Here is a 24,431-nt window from a genome sequence, read left to right as displayed (position 1 = left end):
CAAAAAAAAAAAAAAAAAAAAAAAAAGAAAAAGAAAAACAAAACACAAAACCAAAAAACCACTATCTAATTCCAAACGATTATATTAACGTAGCTGCTTTAACCAGCCAACGTGTGGTTGCAGACCAACTGCTTAAGGGCATTCTGGTTCTCAAACCTCTGAGTATAAATAATTCTATTTCATCAATATCATAAAATAACTTATTATATATCTTAGCATAAAAACTCGAGAATTAACATCCCCAAAAATACAATACCATTGTAAAATGTTTCGATTAACTTTTTTTTTTTTGGTTTTTTTTTTTTTTTTTTTTTTGCTCTTTAAACCAGAAACTGTTAAGTTGCACTTAAAAAAAAAAAATAATAATAGTAATAACCGTGAGGGGCGTCGGGGGTTTGCGCGCGCCGCCGGCCGCACGGCGAGCAGGGCTCCTTCCTCCGGCACCCCAGCGCCGCTTCTCCCTTCGCCTCCACGCTCAGCCCCAGCGCTCCGCAGTCACTTTTTCTTCCGTCCCCCACAAGATGTAGCTCAACTTCAGCCTAACCCCCCCCTCCCTTGACATCACTTTTACATTTTTTTTTGTTGTTATTTTTTTTTTTTCCTCCCTCCGCCCCCTCCCCACCCCCCACCCCCCAGTAAATCCTCGTGCCAGGGCAGGGAGTTACTTCCTGAGCAACTGGTAAAGTATTGCAAAACTTCAGTGCAATTGGGTTCAGTTCGTGCGCGGCGCCGTCACCGCTCCGGGAGGTTGATCACTGGCACCCACTGATCCATGTAGCGACTCTCCCGGCAGAAACACATCAGCTGACTCAGCGCTGGATCCTTCCACTGCGAGGCATGGGGGTTCTGGAAAGAGAGAGAGAGAGGGAAGGGGGGGAGAGTTTTAACAGAGAGGCAAAACCAAGCCCCACAGAAAGAAAAAGCGCAGCAGAAAACTCGGGAGCGTGATGAATCATCTTAAATTGCCACTAAGGCAAACAAACAGACCCAACCCCAGAACCGTGCGGGGAGTTTGGCAGCCTCGGATTCCGGGGTAGAGTAGGAAAAGATAAAAAAAAAAAGGGGGGGCAAAGCAAAAAAAGAAAAGCAAAAAAGCAAAAAAGAAAAGCAAAAAAGCAAAAAAGAAAAGCAAAAAAGCAAAAAAGAAAAGCAAAAAAGCAAAAAAGAAAAGCAAAAAAGCAAAAAAGAAAAGCAAAAAAGCAAAAAAGAAGAACAAGGCTTCTTGGGCCCTGCAAGTCCCACGGGATCCCCTCTGTGCCGGCCCGGTGGCCGTGCCCCAGGCGCGGCCAGTTCCGGCGTTACCAAACGCCCTTTGGAAATCGCGCTGGATTCCCGGCTTTGCAGGGGAAAAGCCACACTCCGCGCGTTCATCATCGCTCACTGGAAAGACGAGTTCGGCCGTACAGCCAGGCCGCCGCGGCGCTGCCCGCTGCGGGCTACCCAGCGCCAGGGCTGCCGGGCCCCAGCACCCCCGGTGGGCGACGCGGGGCGACGCGAACCAGTAGCCACATGGCTACGAGCGCGTCTTCATCCTTGCGCGACGCAAGGCGCGGGAGAACCCGGCTGCAGCGTGCCGGGCCGGGGGCTGGCGGTGGCAGCGGTGGTGGCGGTGCTCACCGTGACAAGGACGCAGTGGAGGTCGGCGGGGGGCTCGGGGCCGGTGGCGGGCAGCAGGAGCTGGGCCAGGCGCGCCGGGTTGCTGACCCGGAGGATGTTGATGTCGTTCTCGCAGCAGAAGGCCTGGATCAAGGTGAAGTGGATCTGCAGGGCCGCGTCCCCCGCTTCCTCTTCGTCGGCCGCCAACAGGCACAGCACCACGTTGTCCGGGTCCCTGCGGGGACAACCGCGGTCACCGGTGGGGACGGGGGACACTCACCCACACCGGGGGATGAGGGGTACGGGGGGGCATCACTCACACGTTGAGCAGTTTGGCGGCCTCGTAGACGCCGAGGGTGAGGCTCCGCTGGCTCAGCGCCTTGCTCAGCACCTCCTCCAGCGCGTCCCCCGCCTGCTCCATCCTACCGCCGGGACAAACGCAGATAGGCCGCCGTCACCGGGAGCCACGGGAGCCGCCGCCACCACCACCACCACCACCGCCACCACCACCACCCCCCCCCCGGCGTACCCTAACGCACCCGCACCCCTACCTCCCGGCGGTGCGGTGGTCTCCAGGCAGCTCCTCCAGAGTCATAGTGCAGCCGCGGTGCCCCGTGCCCGCTGCTCGGTGCCCGGTGCGCTCCGCCCGCCCCTCTCCGCTCCGCGCCGCCGCCGCCTCTGCGGCACAAAGGCGCCCCCGCGGGCGTTATCCCACCCGCGTCCGACCAACCCGCGCCGGCCTCATTTGCATAACGCCCTTCCCATTGGCTCATGCAAATGAGCGTCTCCTTCCCCCCCACCCCGCCCCGCCCCTTTCAAGCCACCGGCCGACCTGACCCCGCTCCCCGCCGGCCCGGCCGCCACGGGAACCCGCGGGGCGGAGGGCGCTGATTGGCTGAGGGAGGGGAGGAGGGGGCGTGGCCTGCGGAGGGGCGTGGCCTGTGGATGGGTGCTGGCGGGGGGAAGCCGGGGGGGGCGGGGGGGGGGACGCGCACGCACACGATGCGCGTTTTATCCCAAACCGGTTAAAAGCTGAAATATAAATGTGAGCGGGGGCTCTCCCGGCCGGGGGCTGCTCCTACCCCCTCCTCGCCGGTCCCGGGCGGGGGAGGGGAGTGGGGGGCAAAGGTGGGCCGGTGCGGCGGCAGCTGACGCACCGTTCCATGGGCAGCGCTTACTCACGGCACACGCATCGTTTTAAACATGTCACCCGTGCTTTCCTTGCCTGGGCTAGGCCGAGCCCCAGGCCTCTGGCTCCGTGCCCGCCTGCACCACTCGTCACCCTTTATGGTGGCACCTCGAGATAACGGCGGCGACGAGGGGACACACACACACACACACACACACGGGGACACCGGCTGTACCGGCAACACCGGGTCATGTGTAAGGTACGGGCAGGTATGACCTCATCTCACCATCTCGCTCCCCGGGCGAGCATCGCCCTCTGCATCGGGGCGGCGTCACCCATTAGGCCTCCAAAGGCCACAAGTTTCCCTTTAAATACGCAATTAAGGTGAAGTTGTCCATCCGCAGACACAACGGCGGCCGATCCCCGGCGAGCGAACACCAGCGCGCCCGTGAAATAACCTCCCCGGCCCTCCAAAACCTCAGCGCACGCCGTTGCGAAAGATCGGGTACGGGCCGGAGCGCTGGCGGTGGTGACAGCAGTATTTTGCGGAGTGGTTTTCACCGTCAACGCGACGCAGCGGTCCCTCGGCGTAACACGACGGGCAGCGTTTGGCAGCCCACGACGGCACCGCCGTAGCTGCGTTGGTGGCAGGAGGAAACGGGGCGGTGGGAGGGACCCGCGGGCTGCAGGCAGCGCCGGTACCCAGCGCCACAACGGGATCTACCTCGCAGCCCTGGAGAGCATCTGCAACGCGGGGGACACCAGCACGGGGGACACAAGTGGGGGGGACGCGAGCGCGGGGGACACCAGGACGGGGGACGCTGCCCTCGGTGTGCTGCTGTCATATAACCATAGAACCATGGAATCGCCTAGGTTGGAAGGGACCTTTAAAATCATCGAGACCAACCATCAACCTCACATTGCCAACACCACCGCTAACCCACATCCCTCAGCACCACGTCTGCCCCTCTGTTAAATCCCTCCAGGGATGGCGACTCCACCACTGCCCTGGGCAGCCTGTGCTGGACAGCCCTTTCCGTGAAGAAATTTCTCCTAATATCCAGTCTAAACCTCCCCTGGCATGACTCCTTCAAGGAACTGACGGTTTGCTTCACACTCCGTGCCAGCTTTCATGATTGCCGCATCTCCTGGGACGTGGTTTCTGATCTGTGCGTCTGCAGTGACACCTTTTCATAGAATCATAGAATGGTTTGGGTTGGAAGGGACCTTGAAGGCCACCCAGTCCCACCCCCCTGCCCCGGGCAGGGACACCTCCCCCCAGCCCAGGTCGCTCCCAGCCCCGTCCAACCCGGCCTTGAACACCTCCAGGGATGGGGCAGCCACAGCTTCTCGGGGCACCCTGCGCCAGGGGCTCACCGCTCCCACAGGGAAAAACTTCTTCCTAATATCCAATTTAAATCTCCCCTCTTTCAGTGTAAAACTGCTCCCCCTCGTCCCATGGCTCCCCTCCCTGATCCAGAGTCCCCCTCCAGCTCTCCTGGAGCCCCTTTAGGCACTGGAAGGGACTCTAAGGTCTCCCCGGAGCCTTCTCCTCTCCAGGCTGACCCCCCCACCTCTCCCAGCCTCTCCTCCCAGCAGAGGGGCTCCAGCCCTCCCAGCATCTCCGGGGCCCCCTCTGGCCCCGCTCCAACAGCTCCGTGCCTTTCCCACGCCGGGGGCTGCAGCACTCCGTAGGTACAGCGCTACCCCGGCTTACTGCACCGGCGGTGGGGACGGCGGCATTTGAGCCGAGCCAGCGGCGCACCGGGCAGCCTCCTGCCCCGCAGCCTGGCCGTGCTGCCCTCAGGCACGGCGCCCTCGGTGGTGGCAGCTGTGTTGCAAACAGCGCCTGTCACCGCTTCCCCCTGCGAATACCCCCGACGGGCAGGGGGAGGGGGGGGGGGGAACGACCCGCGCTGGACTCCGGCGAAGCAACGCTTCGTGTCGGCCGGAGCCGCAATACCGCTCCGCAGCTGCCTGAGCTTGCTCTCCTGGTGCTGACTCAGCTAAAAGGGGATGTTTGAGCCCGGCGGAGGTCACCCGCTCCCCCAGTTCCCCCCCCACACCGGACCATCTGGCTGCCAGGGGGTGGGCAGCATCCCACCCTCGCCGGCCCCTCCGCGGGGTTTCCGAGAGCTGGGTTGAACTTGGGGGTTTCTCCGGGAAGTTATTTTTGCTGTCGTATGGCCCTTCTCAGCCTGGGAGACCTCCGGGGGGAGGATTTTCTCCTAATGGGAGCTGTGTCAAAGATCACGCTTTCTCAGCTGGCGCGCGGCGAAGCCGCCCTCCTCCCGCGGCGAGTGCCGAAACGCTTGCCCAACCCGGCCGGCAGCGGACGGGGGCTGCAGACGGGGACCCTCGGTGAGGCCTCGCGCCGGTTTTCGGCAGCGGGAGCTTTAACGGTTCGCTTGCGTCGGCGTTTTCCTTCGGCTCGTAAACAGCAGCCGCCGTTTCCCACGGCGCGGTGCGGCGGCGAGGGCGGCCGAGCGATGCAGGGCAGCCTTCAATACGCCGCCTGCGGAGTCCCTTAATTCCCCATTTGGAAAACGAGAGGTGGGGATGAGACCCTTTTCCTTAACGGAATATAGAGAGGGATTGAAGGAGCCCCTGGGTCGCGTTGGCTCTGGTGGGGAAAGCTTCCAAAAGTTTGCATATCTTTCCCCTGGATGGGCTCTCGCCGCCCATTGCGCTGTGGCCCCAGTGGGGTATGACACGACGTAACGAAGCCCACGGCATCGGGAGAAAGGGGGGAGGAAAAAAAAAAGCCTTTTTTGCATCCGGTGGAGGGGGTGGCAGATGGCCGGACCGCAGCGGAACAGGTGGAAGCATTGTGTGGTGACCCTCCGAATTAAGTTCGGTTAATTTGCCGTATCTCCATTAGCGACTAAAGTCTCCGGCTTCCCTGCGAGATCTCGGATTGTCTCCGGCGGGCGGTGTGGCCGCGCAGCCCCATCTGTGACCGGCCGCAGAGCTAAATCTGTCTGGATGGCGACTCAAAAGCAGCTGAAGCCTTTTTTCTCTCTCCCCCGTAGCAGCGGCTCCGTGACCCGCGCCGGCCACGATGGCAGGCGACGCTCTAAAGCCGCGTTTTCCCCGCGGCTCTCCCGCCCGGCGGCAGTTTTCCTTCCCTCCCTTTGCCCAGCGAAGCAGCGGGGATGCCCGGGGGGCACACGGGTCCCTCCGGCTTTGGGGGTGAGGAGGGGGAAAGCGCTGGGGATGCACCTTGGCCGCCGGCCTGGGGAGCCCGGGATGGAGCCGGACCCGCTGCCGTCCCTCCGCCGGCTCCCAGCTGGCAGCTGCCGCTAAACCTTCCTTTCATCGCCTGCCAAAAAAGCGTCCGGGGTGGTTTTCTCCCCCCTCCGCTCCTCCCCCCCCCCCCCCCAACCCTTTAATCCTGATTTTCACCATTTGCCGGGCTGCTGCCTGCAATCCCCTCCCCCATTCGGCATCGCAGAGATGGGGGGCTCAGCCAGGGGGGCTCGCCTCTCCCCTCCCCCCCCCATCCCGCCGCCAACCCCAAATGTGCTCTGGGGCTGTGGGTTTTAGCTCCTTGGTGGACCCGGGCAGCTTGGAGAGCCCTGGGCTAACAGGCAGGGATTTCGGAGATGCCCACTCGGGGGCCACCGCCGCCGCTGGAGGATGTTCTCGGCCAACCGGAGACATGTTTCCCGTGCCTAAGAGCGCCGAGTTGTTTAATTAAAGTTTTTGGGAAGAAGACCAAACATCAAACGGTGTCGGTGAGAGGTGACTAAGCCCGTCCCCACCGACGGGGCCAGCAGCCGGCCAAGCCCCGTCCCGGGGGGCTGCGGGGGGGCCACCCACAGGGTGGTCCCGGCCACCGCCGCCGCTCCTGCCCCGTGAGCCCCGCGGCGCGGTGCCGGGGGGGCTTTCGTGTCCCTCGTCACCCGGCTCTGTGCTGTGCGGCCCCGTTCCCCATCTCAGCGCTGTCCCCATCCGCTCCTTCGGTCCCCTGCCCCGCTGCTGTCTCGCGTGGGACCTCTCGCCCGTTCCGCTGACCCCCCCCCCCCCCCCCCCGCCCCCGGTCCATCCCGCTGCCAGTCCCGGGTCTGGCCCGCGTTGCAGGAAGACGCTGCCCCGCGCCGCGGCACCCCGGCCACGCTCCCCACCACGCTCCCGGCCTGGCGGGACCATGCGTTCCGGGCGAGCGTTTTCCCTCCCGCTTGGATCTGCCGGATAACGAGGGGCAGCGGTCACCTCTGCAAAGCAAACGCCAGCTTGCACATTCCCCCGGGGGGGGGAGAGGAGGGGGGGGGGGGGCGGCCTCTGGTCCAACGGTCACCGCATTTTCCCAGCGGCATCCCAGTCCAGGGCTGAGCCCGGCCGGGGCAGGGTCAGGGGCTCCGGGGGACACGGCAGAGAGCCCAAAAGGCGCTAAAACCACCGAAAAATCAAACCCAGCCATCGGAGATGGGGGAAGGGCGGGCAGGCGCAGGTCCCGGTGTGGGCTCCGGAGCCTCCCTGGAGTGTGGGACTTCTGTGTATATGACACAAAACATCGTTTTCCCCCCGTTTTCCTTTGGAGGAGCTTCTCCATCCCCGAGGCAATTAAAAGCGGGGATCAGCTGAGGCGGTCCCTCGTTGGCATTCGGGGTTTGACTTTGGCCGGCGCCTGGGAGCGCGCGGGGCAGCCGGGAAGCGCGGCTCCGGCTGGGTTTGGCTCCGGAGGTGGGCACCGTGCCAGCGGCTTTCCCAACCGCCCGGGTCACAGGAGTCCAGCCCCGGGCCCGGCGCGGTGGCACTTTGCAGGCAGCAGGGACAGGACTTCCCTGGAGGAGGCATTCACCTTTCCCGGTGGATGCAGGGAACAGCTTGGCCGGAGCAAGAGCCGCGTCCCCTCCCTGCAGCCGTGGGGTCGGGTTGTGCAGATGTAGGTGGCAGGGGCCAACGGTCCCCAAAATGCCAAGTCCCGACCCCAGGAGAGTGGATGTGGGCTCAGGAAGAGGAGGCCCCGGAGATGCTGGGAGGGCTGGAGCCCCTCTGCTGGGAGGACAGGCTGGGAGAGGTGGGGGGGGTCAGCCTGGAGAGGAGAAGGCTGCGGGGAGACCTCAGAGCCCCTTCCAGTGCCTAAAGGGGCTCCAGCAGAGCTGGGGGGCACTTTTTACAAGGGCATGTCATGACAGGAAAAGGGGGGGAATGGCTTCAAACTGGAAGAGGGGAGATTTAGATGAGATATGAGGAAGAAATTGTTGCCTGTGGGGGCGGTGAGCCCCCGGCGCAGGGTGCCCCGAGAAGCTGTGGCTGCCCCATCCCTGGAGGTGTTCAAGGCCAGGTTGGACGGGGCTGGGAGCACCCTGGGCTGGGGGGAGGTGGCCCTGCCCAGGGTGGGGGGGTGGGACTGGGTAGTCTTCAAGGTCCCTTCCAACCCAAACCATTCTACAACTCTATGATTTTATACTAAACTAAGCCGACTGGTCTGGTATGGGGCGTTTCATGCAGCGCCGGGCTCCCTGCACCGAAAGCAAACAATGGCACCCCCCGCTTTCATCGGCAGAGGTGGACACTGTGAACCAGGACAGCAGCGAAGGGGCCGGGGGCAAACACCGTCTGTCCCCCCCTCACCTCATCCACATGCATGAAAGGAGGAAATTTGGGGAGTGGGACCCCAGGTTGGGGATACTGGTGCCTGCTGCTCTTTGCCCAGCAAGGCTGGCTGCGGACTCCTGACCTGGGGGGGTCCTCTCCCCTCTCCCAAAGGCGGGGGTGCAGGGACCTGGGGGCGCAGGGATCTGGGGTGCAGGGATTTGGGGCGCAGGGATCTGGGGTGCAGGGATCTGGGGGCGCAGGGATCTGGGGGTGCAGGGATTTGGGGTGCAGGGATTTGGGGTGCAGGGACCTGGGGGCGCAGGGATCTGGGGGTGCAGGGATTTGGGGTGCAGGGATTTGGGGATGCAGGGACCTGGGGGTGCAGGGATTTGGGGGTGCAGGGATTTGGGATGCGGGGACCTGGGGGATCCAGGGGCCCAGGGAGCCAGGGGATCTGGGACGTGTTTATCCCACGCCGGTTTGCCCGTGCTCAGCACATTCCTGCTGTCCTCAAAGCACCACTGAAAGGGATTTGGGTCTGTTCAGGCTCAAGCAGCTGCTGGTAACTGTTAATTTAGGAGAGCAGAAACCGGTGCTGCTCCCCAAAACATGCCGGAGAGCGCTGCTGCTGCTCCGGGCAGCGATGTTCCCTCTTCCCTTCCCACGCCCGTCCCTGCCCGCATCCCTCCATCCCTTCTCTCTGGGTGAGGAGGGCATTTTTCCCACCCAGCGCTCGCCTTTGCGGGTGTCCCCACACCCCACGTCCATGCCGGAGCGGTACCGGGTCACCCAGTGGCCTGGGCTGCGGTGCCGGCAGACCCAGCGGAGGCGGTGGCATTGGGCGCTTGCGGGAACAGCCGGAGCACCGGCAGCGCCGGGCAAAGTCCAGGAGCCAGGACACCCCCCGGCCGCCTGCAGCGCCGCTCCCCAGATAAACCCGCAGTAAACGGCCAAAACAAACTTTGTCCTGTTTAATAGCTGCGCGGAATCGTAAAATAGCCCATGAGTGGCATTTGCATGAGTTAAACGCTCTCCCGCCCCGCGTGCTTTCTCCGCAAGGAAATCCGCTTCCTGCGAAATTGCTGCGGGAAACACCCCGTCCTGCTCGTCCCGTCCCAGTCCCACCTCCTGCTGGGATGTCCCCCTCTGCCAAACCCGTGGATTTTCCCCTGGTCCGGTGGGGAGGGCTGGCCCCCCCCTGGGGAAAAAACACCCACTGCTGCTGAGCGCGGTCACACGCAGGAGAACAGAGCCGGGCTTGATCACCTTTGTAGTTACCGTCACCTTCACTGCTGTTCCTGGGAGGAGCAGGGAGGTCACACGGGGACAGGATGCGAGTTTACATTGAGTTCCTTTAATTTTGTCCCCTGGGAAGGTGCTGGGAGGGCTGGAGCCCCTCTGCTGGGAGGACAGGCTGGGAGAGGTGGGGGGGGTCAGCCTGGAGAAGAGAAGGCTCCACGGAGACCTCAGAGCCCCTTCCAGTGCCTAAAGGGGCTCCAGGAGAGCGGGGGGGGGACACTCTGGATCAGGGAGGGGAGCCATGGGATGAGGGGGAATGGTTTATAAACTGGAAGAGGGGAGATTGAGATGAGATATTGGGAAGAAATCGTTGGCTGTGGGGGCGGTGAGCCCCTGGCGCAGGGTGCCCCGAGGAGCTGTGGCTGCCCCATCCCTGGAGGTGTTCAAGGCCGGGTTGGACGGGGCTGGGAGCAACCTGGGCTGGGGGGGGGTGTCCCTGCCCGGGGCAGGGGGGTGGGACCGGATGGTCTTCAAGGTCCCTTCCAACCCAAACCATTCTGTGATTCTATGAAGCACTGAATGGGGAAGAGCCCTTAGAAATAAAAGCTCGAAGGACCTTAAAGCGAAGCTCTGCGTTTGATGGTCATCGCGGTAACGACTGTAGCGGTACGCAGAGGTGAAACCACGACATCTCTCTGACAGCAGATTTAAAACCCGCGTGTAACGGCGAGAAACGCAGGAATCTTCCTTCCAGGGACTCCGGGGAAGGTTTGAAGGGCATATTTCCCCCTGTGCCGGCAGGGACCCCCTTCACCCGCATCGGGGGGACCCTTCTTCCCACGCTCGGGGGGCGCGGGGCTGTCCCGGAGCTCGGGGGCAAAAAAAAACCCCCCCCATCCCCCCCCCATCGCTCGGGGAGAGCCACAGCCCTTTCCCGCGGGGAGAGGGGCGCCGGGCTGTGCGCGCTCCCTGCGCGCTCCCTGCGCGCTCCCTGCGCGGGCGCGGACGGGGGTGGGCGCGGGCGCCGCTTCTCCGGCGCCCCCTGGCGGAGGCGGCGGGGAGAGCCGCGGCGTGGGGGCCGCGGGTTCGAGCCCCCCGGGGGAGCCATAGGGAGCGCGGACCGGCGCATTTCTGCCACAAAACAACAAAAAAACCTTATTATATAGATATATTTTTTTAAAAGTAATTCTGCAGTAAGAAAAAAAATTACCCAAGGTGTAACATATCACGATAGAAAAGCTCAACCTTTAATGCCTGTCCTGGTGCTCACTGTCCTGTCTTTTTTTGATTTTTTTTTTTGGGGGGGGGAGGGGGATGAGGTGGGTGACCCCAGGGCTGGGGCAGCCTGGCGGGAGCAGCGGGGTTGGAATGCTGCTGGCTGTGCCCACGCTGAGCCCCCTGCCCCACGGGTGGGCCACCCACTGCCCGGTTGAGTGGGGGACATGGGCTGTAAATCCAGAGGGAAATAAAAGGTGAGAAACCTTCTCGCGGCGGGGTGGGACGGAGGTGGGGACATGTCCTTCCTGATGGCATCTCCCCACCAAACCTGTCCCCCGGCGGGAGCGGCTGCAGCCCTGGGGACCTCTCTGCCCCCCAGCCCAGAAGCTCTTTAGGAGGAATTAGAGGGGATGAAAAGAGCAGAAAAATGCGGCGACACGTGCTCCGGGGCATCTGCCATGAGCTGCTTCCTGCACCGCCTCATGGAACAGCCATGTCCCGCAGGGCCAGAGCGGGACCGGAGGTTCCTGACATCCCCAGCCACAGCCGTGTCACTGGGGATGTGTGGTGCCACCGTGGCACCCGCTTCCCCGCCTGCCCAGGGGACGAGGAGCTGCCCTCGCTGCCTGCGGAGGTGCCGGGGGACATGAGGGCTGGTCCCCGGGGAAGGAGTGGAGCTTGTCCAAGTTCGGGAGTAAGGACGAGTGTGCAGAGAGCACTGGGCGCTTGCTGGGAGGATGCTTCCCTGGCTGGTGTGGGGGCATCACTGCAGAGGGTGGCTGCAAACTGACGGCAAATTAGCAATCATTAACTGAGGTTTCGTGTTGCTAGCACTGCAGAACTTAGTAATGGATGCTTTTCTTTCCCCCCAGCAAGCCCTCTGCTACGCCTGCCGCAGTGTTGGGAATGCTCATGGTGAGGGCTCAGAGAAGCCCCGAGAAGCTGTGGCTGCCCCATCCCTGGAGGTGTTCAAGGCCGGGTTGGACGGGGCTGGGAGCAACCTGGGCTGGGGGGAGGTGGCCCTGCCCGGGGCAGGGGGTGGCACTGGGTGGTCTTCAGGGTCCCTTCCAACCCAAACCATTCCATGATTCTATGATTCTATCCCTGCAGCGCAGTGCCGAGATCTCCGGCGCTGCTGCCGGGCGGCTCTTCCCAGGAAGACTGGAGCAGCACCTTTCAGGCCAATCCTTTAGCATCAATTTGCAACAAGGGTAATTTATTTATTTTTTTTTATTCAGTTCTGTAGAGCAGTTTAAAATATGCAATTTTTAAGTGAATGGTGTAAAGTGTTTTTTTTAAAGAATATACACTTCTAAGGAAGTCAAATAGCGCTGGTACAGGTCCCTGGTGCTGGAAGGTTCCCTCATCCTGAAGCAGTCTGGCAGATCAGCCGCGCGCCGCAGTCACCGGGAGCGCCGGCGATGCTTGCAGAGGCCAGTCCGGAGCGGTAGCAGCAAGCTGTGCTGGTTTTATTTTCATGTATTATGGGAGCTGCCAGCACTTTTTAATTAATTTTTCGCCTCTTTTTCTGCTCAGGAGCAGTCTCTAGGCAAGAGACAGCTTTCTCTGCTTGGTTTGCAGCTACTCGTGTAATGATTACCCCGCTTGAATACATTCAAGTGAAGCGATTTCCAGCGCTGGTGTTACTGTTTGCACTGCGCAGCTCCCTCCTCCTTTGCAGCTGGGCTGGGATTTGGGCAAATACCGAGTTTTTGCAACTTTTCATTTGTTTTTGGGCCAGGGCCTCGCCAGGGGCGGCGGCAGCTGCCGAGCGGTGGCCGTGCACGGCTTGGAGGAAAGATGGTCCGATGGAATGCTGAGGCACCCCGGGGCTGCAGGACGGTGACTTCAGGGTGACAGCTTGGCATGTGGGTCCCCAATTTGGGGCTGGCTCTTTCTGTCTCCCGGCTGGGTCCCAGGACACCAGAGGAGCTGTCGACACAACACAGGGTGGTCGCAGGATGGCATCCCGGGGGCGAAGAGGATGCTCTGGAGGGCTGCTGAGGAGGTGGGGAGGGGGCTTGGATCTAAACCAATGGAAGAGGGTGAGCTGTGAACCAAAGGGCTCCTCTGAAGGCTGAAGAAAAGAGGATTTCTTTGGGAAAGGGGTTGCACGACTGTGAGGAGCCTCGGTGGGAGGGATTCCTGCCTGAAGGAGGGGATGAGGGCTGGCGGAGGCGGCGGCGGAGGGCCTCGCAGGGCTGGTGGCTGCTCCTGATGCGGAGCGGGTGCCGTTCCCCCCGTCGCCGCCCGCGTTGCAGAGCCATATGTTAATAACACTTTGTTCTTGGGTTCTTTCATCAGAGGCGCTCCGAGCGATTCACAGGCGGCAGTTGGTGTGTGCAGCACGCCCACGGCGAATGCAAAACCCCTTTTTTCCCCTTTTTTTCACAGAAAGGGGGCTGGCAGCGAGGGGCTGCCCAGGCTGCCAGGTGGGTGCAGCGGGGACAGGGACATCCTCGGGCCAGCGGGGTCCCTGCCACGCAGGGAGGGCTGGTGGCTCGAGCAAGCAGGGTGGCTCCATGGCCCTTCATCACCAAAGTCTGGCCCCTCGCTGCAGGCTGCACAAACTGCCGGTGGTTTTGTTCCATTTTTACTACGCCTTTTCGGCCAGGAAAGTAGTGTCTTGGTCTGATTCTTCCCGCGGTCCTCCGAATTCTATCTTTAGTGGTGTTTGTGGTTACAGGAGCTGTGTCACGGTGGGGTGTCCTCACATGTCCCCCCTGCGCTGGGGACCCGTGCCCCGTTATCAGAGCAGGCAGCACCGCGCTGCCACTCGTTCTTACCACAAATGGGACCTCCACCATGAACAGGACCTCCACCATCAACAGGACCTCCACCATGAACTGGACCTTCACCATCAACAGGACCTCCACCATCAACAGGACATCCACTGTAAACAGGACCTCCACCATCAACAGGACCTCCACCATCAACAGGACCTCCACCATGGCCTGGGGACCACACTTCCCACAGTGCCTTATCCGAGCCGGCAGCCCTGCGGCTCTCTGCTCGTTTGTCTCTTTATCTAAAGCAGCAGCCGCGGGGACCCCGTGGGATGTTAACGCTGGGACAGTCAATGAGTGACGCAACACGGACCATGAAGCACATCAAGTTAAACCCACTGCATGAGGAGGCGTCAGAGGTCTTGCTACCAGGCTACGGGTTGAGCATCTCTCATCTAAGGTGCTGGGATGTGCCCACGCTTCACTGGTGGACGAGAGGACTACTGTCACGGGAAGCGGGCGGGATGAGGGCGCTTGGGATCTCTCAGAAACACGCCCCAAGCAATTGCACATCCCCCTTGGACATTTTTGGGGCTGATGCCTTAACAATTGTGTGCGATGGAGAACCAGACCCTCGGCACTCTGCTTGCGAGCAGCCTCCTGTGTGTTTCTCTGCCGGCCTCGCCAGCTGAGGTTCGGCCTCCGTAGCCCCCCCACGCCATCCGTGGGCTTTGACGGTCTTTACACCTGAATTCCCCCAGCCGTACATCAGCCCCGGGCTCACGCCGGCAGCAGCACTGCTCAGATGGGCTGAGGAAGCCCTCCGGCTCTCCTTGGCACCCCGAGGATGCACAGCGAGCCTGCCCAGGACGCGCTGCAGCCACCAGGATTCGGGGCCCCGGCGCTGGTCGGGTGGTGGGACCCTTTGCAGGTCAGGGGACTGGGATGAGCCGGAGCGGTGGGGAAACCTCCAGAGCTTCCAGCCGGAGCTGAACGTGCAACAACAGCCCCGGGGCTTGTTTGGGCTGCAGAGACCTGCACAGGTCAAGCAGCCCACGCCGCTCGTTAGCAGAGAGCCAGGGTAGTTCCTCTGCCTGTAATCACCCTAATGAGTAGTTGTCTTGCCCAGCTGCAGCAGAGGCAATTCCGTGACCTGCTTTCGGTGTGTTTGATCTCGCTTTTCTTGTATTTCTTCGCCTGGGTGAGGTGCTGCCGCAGCAGGTACGGTCAAGCGCGTGTGGTCCGAGAGCGCCCCGGACCTGCACGTTGACTGAAGCCGATGTCCTCTGGGGCTCGCTGCCAGCACCCAGAGACTCGGTGCGTGTGCCACGCTCCCCTTCTGGAAATACATACCTCATTAGTGACCGACAGCATCAGCATTAATGGCTCCAGCTAATCGCCCAAGCCTGACATCACGCTGGTGGAGGAGGCGATGCCTTCCACGCACGCCTAAGGTTTGCTGCACGGGAGCTGCTGCTCCTGCTCATCTCCATCTGCCCAGAAATCCGTGGAAATCCCACGGCTTGCCCCAAGCTCCCGGATGATTTGGAGATTCCCCTCGCTGGTTCCCAGCCTCCTCGATGTTTCTGCAGAGGTTTCGTCGCTGGCGAGAGGGGCCAGCGGCCATCGGAGGCTGCCGCGGGGATGTTATAATCCCCGTGTCGATGCCCAGCCCGCAGCCCGGCCCTCCGCCTGCAACACAGCGATGGGATCCGACTGCCGCCCGTGCGGGATGCTCCGGGGGAGGGATGGCTCTGCGTCTCCCTGCCTGCTGCAGGGGAGCGCGTTTCCCTACGGGGGTGCCTCTCAGTGGGAGAGCTAAAACCAGTGCTGAATGACAGCCCCAAGAATTTCTGGTGCCTGGTTTGTGTAAGGACTGTGGCTGCCTCCAAAGCACCACCCCGGCGGTGCGCACAGGACCCCTTCCCAGCCATCTCCGGGGGGACAGTGCTGAATCACTCTCCCCTTTACCCTCCTGCGGGTGGGAGGTGAGGAGACCTCGAAACCTGGCTCTGCCCGAGCAAAGGATTAGGGCAATGCTCAGAAACGCAAAAAGCAGAGCAACGCCTTCTCCCCAGGAGCAGTCCGTGAGGATGAGCTAAACCAGCTGGGGGGGGGGGGGGGTTGTGTGTCCCACAGGGGGTCTTCCCCCACCCCAGACCCCGAAGCTCCCCCGGCTGAGAGTCCCATGGCCCCACGGCCGGTCCCACAGCCTCTGTCCCCTGCAAGGAGCAGAGTCCGCACCGCCACACGCCTCGCCGCAAAGCCACCCTGGGGTGCACCGTCTCTCTGTGCTCCGAAGCAGCTGCGGAGCGCTGCGCCGTTGGAGGGACCCATCCTTCTGCGCCCCACCACGGGCTGCTGCCGGGGGGCACGTCGGGGCCCTGCAGACCCCCTGCCTGCTCGGGGCCACGCACAGGGGACGGCGTGGGGACCCCTCTCTGCTGTGGGGTGGGGGCCAGCACCGTGCGAGGGCACCCACGGAAGGAGGATTTGGGGTGCAGAGCGGTGCAGCCCACAGCCAGCCCCCGGCCAGCACGGGGGCTCTCGCCAAAGGTTTTCCCTTGGCCTCGTGGCAGCGTGCGCAGGACTTGTTTAAATCAAATACAGCAGAGCAAATAAGAGACTCAGCTGACAGCGTTGTGCCGGGGAGACGGCGATAGAGCCACCCCCTGTGCCGCACACCCCCCGGGGACCTCTCTTCTTTGCCCAGGGGTCCCGCAGGGCTCCGCTCCTCCTGCAACTGAAATGGGCAGGGAGAAGCAGGCAGGGAGAAGCAGGCAGGGAGAAGCAGGCAGGGCGAGGGGAGCCCCATGTGCAAAGAGCCACAGCCGCCCGCTGCCTGCCCAGGGGGCTCCCGAGCCGGGCTGCTGGCAAGGATGGCTTCGCACAGGCACCGGGGCTGGCCCAGCCCCCCAGCCCGGGTCATTTTTATTTTAAATAAAATCAGTAAGAAAACCCAAGCACAAGCGCTGGGTCGTGCTGGCAGCAGGTCCCTCGCACGGGGTAGGCTGGGGAAGCGCTGCGGGTGGCGGAGGCATCTGCACACCCAGCAAACGGGCGCATGGGGCGGCAGGACAAAGGTCCCAGGTCGCTTGACACCGGTCTCTATTAGAAATTGGTGGTGGCGGGAGGGACAGCTGCAGGGCAGATGTGCGGGAGAGCTGCAGGACAGATGTGTGGGAGAGCTGTGGGGCAGATGTGTGGGAGATGTGCGGGGCAGATGTGCGGGAGAGCTGGGTTGAGGGTAGGGAGTCTTTTCCAACCCATTAAGTTGGTGATTTCACGGGGGCTGCGGTTTGCAGCACTCTCAGCGTAACCAGGAGCGAGCCAGCTACGATAGCATTACAGCTAAAGGTGTAGCAAAATGTGATTTTTTTTTAATAATACCCTGATACGGTAGAAACATCCCTTTTCGTGCTGCATTTCTGTGTCAGCCCAGAAGCACTTGTGCTTACGTGAGTGCCTGGAGGCAGTGGACGTGCCTGGGGTTCTTCTGGGCCCTGGGAAGGGCCACCTTGTGCCGTGCACGGTGCCGTGCTGCGGTGCCACGACGCTGGGGGGGGGTCTGCCGGCGCGGCGGGGAGCTTGGCCGAGCCGCCGGCTCACGGATCTGCCTCCTGCTCCTTGCTCTCCTGCAGCTGCCAGGTGGGAAGCTGTGTCTTCCTTCGCTCAGCCCTGCCTTGGCCCTGCCCCAAAATAACCCTACGCTCGTTCCCTGCCCTGCCTCGTGCTCCGTAAAACAAAAGAGCCCTTTTTATTTGTACGACAGATGAAATCTGGGCTCTGCGGAGCGGCTGTAGCCAGCCCGCAGCCGGCGGAGGGGAAGGAGAGGCTGAGCCGCCGGCCGGGGAGCGAGGCGGGCAGGCGGGCTGGGGATGCTGCGGGGTGACTCAGAGTGGTCTCGCCTGCTCCTGCTTCGCAGCTCGTGTCCGCCGTGTCCCCGCCAAGCTGCCGGCTCAGCAGCCCGGCCCAGCTCTCCCACAGCCGCCCTCCACACCCTGCAGCCCGGCCGACTCCGATCCAGGCGCACAAACAGGATGAGCTGGTTTTCGGCACGGAGACGGGCTGGGAGCCGGCGGGGCTCGGAGGCAGCGCTGATGAACATGGCTTTGTCCCCACGGCCGCTTCTCCGGCAGGACTGGGACCGGGACCGGCCAAAGCTGTCCCGGACAGCCTCGGTGGCAGTGTCAGCCTGGGACACGTTAACAGTTGTACGCCAGGGGGTTTCGGTGCCCTACAGACAGTGTGGGTCCAGATTCTGACTGTCCATCTGTTTTGGATACAGGGCGGCGAGTCAGCTTGCTGCAAAGACGCGTCCTGTTTGCACACCGCGTCTCTGGACTCGGATTTTGGCCAAAACTGTAACTTTGGGATGCTTGAACCCAAAGGCCCAGCCCCAGCTGCCCCCGCCAGCAGGCAGGGCTGCAGGCAGGGCTGCAGGCAGGGCAGGACACAGCCCCAGGCTTCGCTCGCTGGCATGGAGAGCCACGCCGATGGCTTTTCTCTGAAAGACTGTGGGTTGCAGGCTGCTTTGGTTCGTTTCCTAGGCGATGTTCACAAGAACGATGCAGCGCTAGAGTATCCAGCATGGGTCCAGCCCGGCCCCTGCCCCCGGGGACAGGGACAGGCTGTCGCAGGTATCAGGGCTCCCGTGGGAGTCCCCGCTGGCGTCCCCAAATGCCTCAGGGCCACCAAATACCGTGACTGTGGGTCAGTGTCAGCAGCCAGCCCGGTGCAGGAGGCTGAGCTGCTCCGTCGAAGGCGCGGAGGGAATGTGACCCCGGACGCTGGACCTGCTGCTGAGCGCGCAGGAACGTGCAACCACAGGGTCGCCCTGCACTCGGCTGCACCCGCGGTTTAACGTGTTCCCCTTCCTGCCCTGGCACTGCCGGCGGCAGGGCTGAGGCGTGAACCCTTGCCAGCCTAAAAAAAAAAAAAAATATGGGGGAAAAACCCAAGCATCTTTGCTTTTTTCCAGCCAGATCGGGGCCCTGATCCAGCTGCCGGTGCTGCCCGCTGGGCGGTGTGCCGGCACAGCGGCGGCGACGGCAGCGCGTGGGAGGCGGCAGCAGGCAGAAAGCGGCCGTGTCAGCTGCAGCCGAGATGGGAACCTGCCCGTGGAAGCGGGAGGCAGTTCTAGCTGGCAGGGAGGAGCAGTTTTCTGCCCAGACAGTTACCGGCCGGCCCAGCGGGTTTCGCTTTGGCATGTCCCAGTCTTCCCAGCGCTGCTGCGCGCGGCTGTTGGCCGTTTCACTAAGGCACCTTTGGTTTATTCCCCTCTAATTTTCAGTGCAGCGTGGCTAACTGCATCATTTCACCCGTGGCGGTGGTGGCTGCTGGGGCGCAGAGGCTCCCCGCGGTCCCGCAGCGCCCAGACCCCGGCGTCCCTGTGCTCTGCTGAGCCTTTTAGGAAGGGGAAACATTTTCTTCTCCTCTTTCCCTTCTCTGTCTTTTCAGATTAAGGAGGTGGCAAAGCCTCCTCTCCTCCAGGGTTGGTCCCAAGGGAGGTTTTTGATCGCCAAGGTGGCTCCAGCACACCCCAGCCCCTTCTGCAGCACCAGGGCCTCGGGAACCCCGGGGAAGGGGTGGGTAGAGGAGAGGTCATAGAAATAAACCACACAGAAGCGATAAAAGCAGTGTTTGGCGTACCTGACCTTCTGCTTTGTAGCGTTCCAGTGCTGGTTTTCTCGCCTAAAAATACCTTTTACCTTGACTGCTGTGAAGGAAGAACGCTTGCTTAGCAGGTTGTTTAGGATTCAGGCAAAGAAAGTTCAGGCAGAGCTCAATTAGTCTGGCTTAATTTCCAAGCGAAGTTCTGTGTCGGCATGATTTGCTTCGCTTGTCTGTTGCACATTTTAATGCACAGAGCAGTACTGGGCTTTTTTATTTTTCAATGCACGTACTTCACGTAGAAGCACTGTTGTTATTCATATGTTTACAGCCCTCCTCATAATGAAACTGCCGGTCTTCTCTGCTACCAAAAAATATATCTAGCACTGTGCCCAAGTGAGGAGAATATGTGGGAGGATAAAGCCGTGTGGTGCAGATTGTGTATCTTCTCGTGAGCTCTGCCCGACTCCTCCTCGTCATTCCTGCTGTCCTTCTGCCCAGCGCTGCTTAATTCTGGGAGTTCTTCTCACAAGGGATCCATACGCCACGAGTGCACTGATGCCAACAGCTGAGTAACAAGTGCTCTGTGTTCTTGCTACCTGCTGTATTCACTGCGATGAGCAAGCACCGGCAAGCACTAGGTACCGCTTCGCTAACGAAGTGTACTTTGTTACTATATTAGTAATGCAATATTAATTAGCAATGGGAAAATATTGTTATTATGTCAGTAATGCGAAGTAATTGCAAAAGTTAGAGTTTTAGGTAGTCTGCTTGCTATCTTCCACTCGCCAGCTGCTACTTCAGACTCTCCAGAACCGTATCTTTGCTTATAAAAAGTGCCAGGAATAGGTCATCTGTCCCACTTCACTTTGCTGAAGCCAGTGGACGGCCGTAGAGCATCTCAGTATGAATGGTCGGTATCGTCACGCAGCAAATTAAAAATGCAATGAAAACAATTGCCAGAACAAACTGAGCAAGAAGTTGCTAAGTTTCTCTGCTGCATACAGTGACTATGTGATACCTGAAGTTCTCTTACTGGTCAGAAATCATGGCCATACTTGACTTTATTCAGAAGCAAGCGTAATGTTTTCTGTACAAGAAATCACTGTATTTTGTATGGCCTAGGAAATTATTATTCTCAAAAAAAAAAAAAACCCAAGCAACCTCCTCCTTGTCCATACATTGTACATTCTGACAGCAAAGTAACATGTGGAGAAAATGGGCAAAACAGATCTATAAAGGTTCTGAAGTTAAAAATTAGGGAAAACGTGTCTTGGGAATGGAGCAAGGACCCAAACGAATTCTTCTCCCCCTGCCCTCAACTTGCCGCATTTCCTATTCTTGCTTAATAAGCAGGCAGCCAACAGCTGTTGGCAAAGCTTGAAAATAGCATAAGAGTGTAGCGTGTCAGAAAGCGCTCCGTGCCTCTTTTGGTAAGCAGTGCAGGAGCGGCTCCGTAGGTAGGTTATCTATAGGCCGGCTTCGGCCAAGGAGCGTTGCACGTCCCAGCCATAAATAGCACCAGCAATCCACTTCTTTGGGGGGGGGGGGTGGTGGAAATATTGGTTTTACTCCAGTGCGAAATGATAACACCAGCGTCTGCTACGCAGGAGAACTGCATCAGCCTGCCCAGTCTTTGACGCCAGCTCCTGGAAGTCTTCTGCGCGTGCTTGAATTACCCCCATGCTGTCTGCTGGAGTCTAATCAGCAAGAAGCGTTAACGAGATGACTGTCCTGAGACTGATGTGTACGGTTTCAGTGATTTGGAAGACATTATATAAAAGTTACACATCCTTGATTAGAAGCAGAAGCACCGCGTTCATAGTCCTTGGCTATTTAATTCCCAGGCAATGGTCATCTGTGGTCCAGACCTTCAGGATTGACTGCGGTTCAGCATCGCTGAGGGTGCACGAATGTTTCCCCGGCAGGAAATGTTGCTGACATTTGGAGAGTAGCAAAGCCCCAGACGTTGCCATCTGTCCTCTCGGCCGACCGCAGCACGATCTCTGTCCTTATCCAGCATGGGCCGGGACGTGAGGAGGTGTGATGCCCTTGCGCAGCAGCCGTGCTCGCCAGGAGCCAGGCACATGCTCTCCCTGCACAACGGAGAGCTCTGTTGGTACACCGCATCCATGGTCAGCAGCCTGAGGTGTGAAAAGCAGTTGGGGCTGTTGTTTCTCCATGAAGCAGTGCATGGGAAGGCTTGGCTGTGGGTGGCTGTGGTTCTCCTTGGTGGCCGGGACGCTGCACCTGCCAGCCACACCAGAGCGCAGAAACCAGCCTCGCTTGTCTGCAGCATCTCAGCCCAAACCAAACCGTGAAAGATGTTTTCTTTGCTGAGCGCTTTTTTCCCCGGCCCTTTCTACCTGTGGTTCTGTCCACAAACGCAGTCCCACTAGAAGACGCGTTTCAGCCAAGCTTCCTAAGGAAGCAGTGTGTGTGCAAAGCTGCCAGCCCCAGCCGTTCCCCCAGTCACCTTTGCATTTGTTGGCCAGCATCGAGCAGATTTAACAGAGCAACAACGACTAGAAAGGCCTTATCTTCTTGTAAGCCCTGTGAAATGAGGCAGCTGGGTGCGGGGCAAGGATTTAGCTATTGCTCCTCCACAAGGCAAGCAAAGTACCTGGAGGAGCAGTGCTCCAGAAGGAAAACAAGGTCTCTAGAGGAGCACTGCTCCTCCAGACTCCACAAGGTATCGATGAACACGATGGGACCCACCTGGATCTCCCCAGGTGTAGGAAGCCAGGCTTTTCGGCTCTGCTGCTCATGAAGTCATTGGTTTGACTTGAACATTTTCTCCTCTTTTTCCCTAGAGAGAACGGCAGGCTGCAGTCCTGCCGAGGAGTGGGCTGGAGGAACGAGCTGCCATGTCAACATTCAGGTTGGGATTCCTGCAAGGCTGCTCCTGTTGAGTGAGGCAGAAGTTATCAATTCGAACGTGCCGATTAATGAGTTTGCTTTTAAAACAAGGCCTAAACCCAGGTAACTTCTCCTGTCCTGACCGTGCTTGTCCTTTGCATGACGGGAGAAGTACAACACTCGTGTGGGTACGGCGCTAGGGCTCTCCCTCGGTGTAAAGGCTCCCTTTTAGTTTAAAAATTTTAACCCCCCTTTTTTAACGTTACAAATTGAAATGTTATCTTATGGCCAGAAGCACCTGAAAACTGTGAATTATATGCAGCAGACAACATTGTCATTTGGACTTTTGACCTGCGCAGCTAATTGTCGGGCCTCTTTATTGCAAACGCCAACGTGCAAGCTGGTGGCGCGTGCCAAAGTGTGCGACGGTCCTGTGAAGAGCCCGGGCTTCCTGTCATGCACCTGCAACTCCTGTTTCTTGCAGTGCAGAAGGAGTAAGTCTGGTTGTTGGCGATCGTATCCACATGACGATCAATTTCCCAGTTGATACTAAAATGCTTTGAATCTGTTTTGTGTTTAATTCAAGGTGTGACCCAAAACCTATTATGCCACGTCTGCACTGGGAAAAATTTGGAATGCGGAATATACATCAGCTCACAGTATAGCACGGGGGAGTTGGATATGCACAATGCTTGCAAAAGCAGCAAAAGAGAGATGCTCTGCCTTCCCTTGGAGTGAAAAATCCCAAGCCCCAAAGACAGGCGACTGAGAAGGCCGTTCCTGTGAACAAATGCCCTCTTATAAACAAGAAGCCGTCCATGCCATCTGGCAAGCAGCGCTCCAGCACTCCAAGTGAGAAACATTTGTATTTTGTTCGTAAAATGTATGTGATGCAATGCAGCCTTGGTGTGTGTGACGGGACAGGAGGCTGAAACGGGTTCAAGGCTTTACCTAAAAACATCTGCCATGTAAACGCAACGAGTTTTAACTGTGTGTTGCTTGGTGGCATTTGATTAATCCCAAAAGCAGAAGGCTTGCTCGAGGAAAATATTTTGAGTTCTGAGGAGGTAATTGATGGTGACGACTTATCAATATCCCGAGAACAGGGTGAGCTTCTTGTGTGAGCGATGCGGTGCTTCCATCCCCCGCAGACCTCGCAGTGGTACTGCAGGAGGGGCTTCCTCAAAGGCCTCGTGAAAGCAGAAGAGGGGTGGCTGCGGTACTGCGGGGAAAGCCGATGAAGAACAATAAACGCAGCCAAAATAATTTTCAGCTAGTCTAGAAGAAGAACTAAGCAAATGTAACGAAATGATTTTCCAAAGCAATCATTTAAAGTGGTTTAACTTCTTGGAGTAGGCGAGGCAAATATTAGAAGTATCATCCTTGCTGAGGATAAACTTAATTATATTAACAGGTACCAAAAGGTTCTGACAATTTATTTAAAGATATAAACTGTGAGCATAGGAAATAGTGTTTTAGAAGGAACTGTCAAATCTGTGCCAGTTCAATATGTTTTAATCTCTCATAATATAACTCCCACTGGCTACAACGAGAACTACGACGGCTAATTAATACTGCAAATATTTACCATCTTTACTTGATATTGTCTTCTAATTGTGTGTATCTGCTAATTAGATGAGTATAAATGTTAATGGAAGAAGGAAATTTTATTACACGTCTAAGATCAAGGTAAATCTACAAGGTTTTGAAACAGTAACTTTTATTGGTTATAGCAGCAAATCTCTTAAATCGCTGTTACTGAAATTGCCATCGACGACACACATTTATCTCAGTGTCATGCTTTAAAAAGCAATCTAATGCTGGTGAGAAGTGTGGGATTCACCGTTTCTGAACACGAAACCGCTCTGTATCTTCAGCAGAGCGACGTGTCCCTGCGTTAACTCGATCTCTCGACAGAAGGACTGTGCCCAGCCTGCGTGTGTGGGGTGCTTTGGGTACTCACGGCAACCATCTTCACCAGCACCACGTAAGAACGATTTCGCTTTCAAATCGAACGTCGTGGCGCTATCCCTTTTCTAACCTGACAGGGTGTTTCTCCCTGGATCCAGCGGTGGGTCCGGTGACAACCGTGGCCGGGGACAAACCCTGCGGAGGCTGAGCGCCGCGCTGGCTCCCACCGCTGCCGGCAAAGGCCCAGGCTGGGAAACCCAAACTGCCTGTCTGCGATTCCACGCTCTTTAGGGCTTTTTTAAACTATTTTTATAAGGCAACTAGATGGAGAAGGAGGACAGAGTGAGCTGCTCAGTAATTTCATATATTTGTGCGTTTACTTGGATACACAAAAGCTTAAATTCGCAGCTGGGTCATGCTTTCACTCAGGCCTATCAGTATGCTCTTAAAGTGTTTTAACCGCTAATTAAAAACTGTAACTTTGTTGCAGCCAGCCTGCATTATTTAATCCTTAAATAAGCTCGACGTACACCCGGGTGGTTTGTTGCAGTTGGGAAATTTACACTTGATGGAATTTGTTAAAATAAATAAATTTT

At 58.8% G+C, this 24,431-nt stretch overlaps 1 protein-coding gene across 1 annotated transcript; it reads right to left on the bottom strand.

Annotated features, from left to right (window-relative positions):
• Positions 1-615: 615 nt before the first annotated feature.
• GADD45A (growth arrest and DNA damage inducible alpha) lies at positions 616-2,255 on the bottom strand. Its single transcript, XM_082483712.1, has 4 exons — positions 2,148-2,255; positions 1,917-2,018; positions 1,618-1,831; positions 616-846 (listed from the first exon to the last, which is right to left on the bottom strand). The coding sequence occupies exons 1-4, from the start codon at positions 2,189-2,191 to the stop codon at positions 733-735; spliced, it is 474 nt and encodes a 157-aa protein (XP_082339838.1). The 5' UTR covers positions 2,192-2,255; the 3' UTR covers positions 616-732.
• Positions 2,256-24,431: the final 22,176 nt, after the last annotated feature.

This window comes from Vanellus vanellus, assembly GCF_965231255.1.
Source record: "Vanellus vanellus genome assembly, chromosome: 5".
Taxonomy (NCBI): Eukaryota; Metazoa; Chordata; class Aves; order Charadriiformes; family Charadriidae; genus Vanellus; species Vanellus vanellus.
This window is presented reverse-complemented; position numbering and strand designations above follow the sequence as displayed.

Coding starts and splice junctions, on each gene's coding strand:
- GADD45A (XM_082483712.1), bottom strand. CDS start 2,191: ATGACTCTGGAGGAGCTGCCTGGAGACCACCGCACCGCCGGGAG. Junction 2,019..2,147: donor GACCACCGCACCGCCGGGAG/GTAGGGGTGCGG, acceptor TCCCGGCGGTAG/GATGGAGCAGGCGGGGGACG. Junction 847..1,617: donor TCCACTGCGTCCTTGTCACG/GTGAGCACCGCC, acceptor CTCTCTTTCCAG/AACCCCCATGCCTCGCAGTG.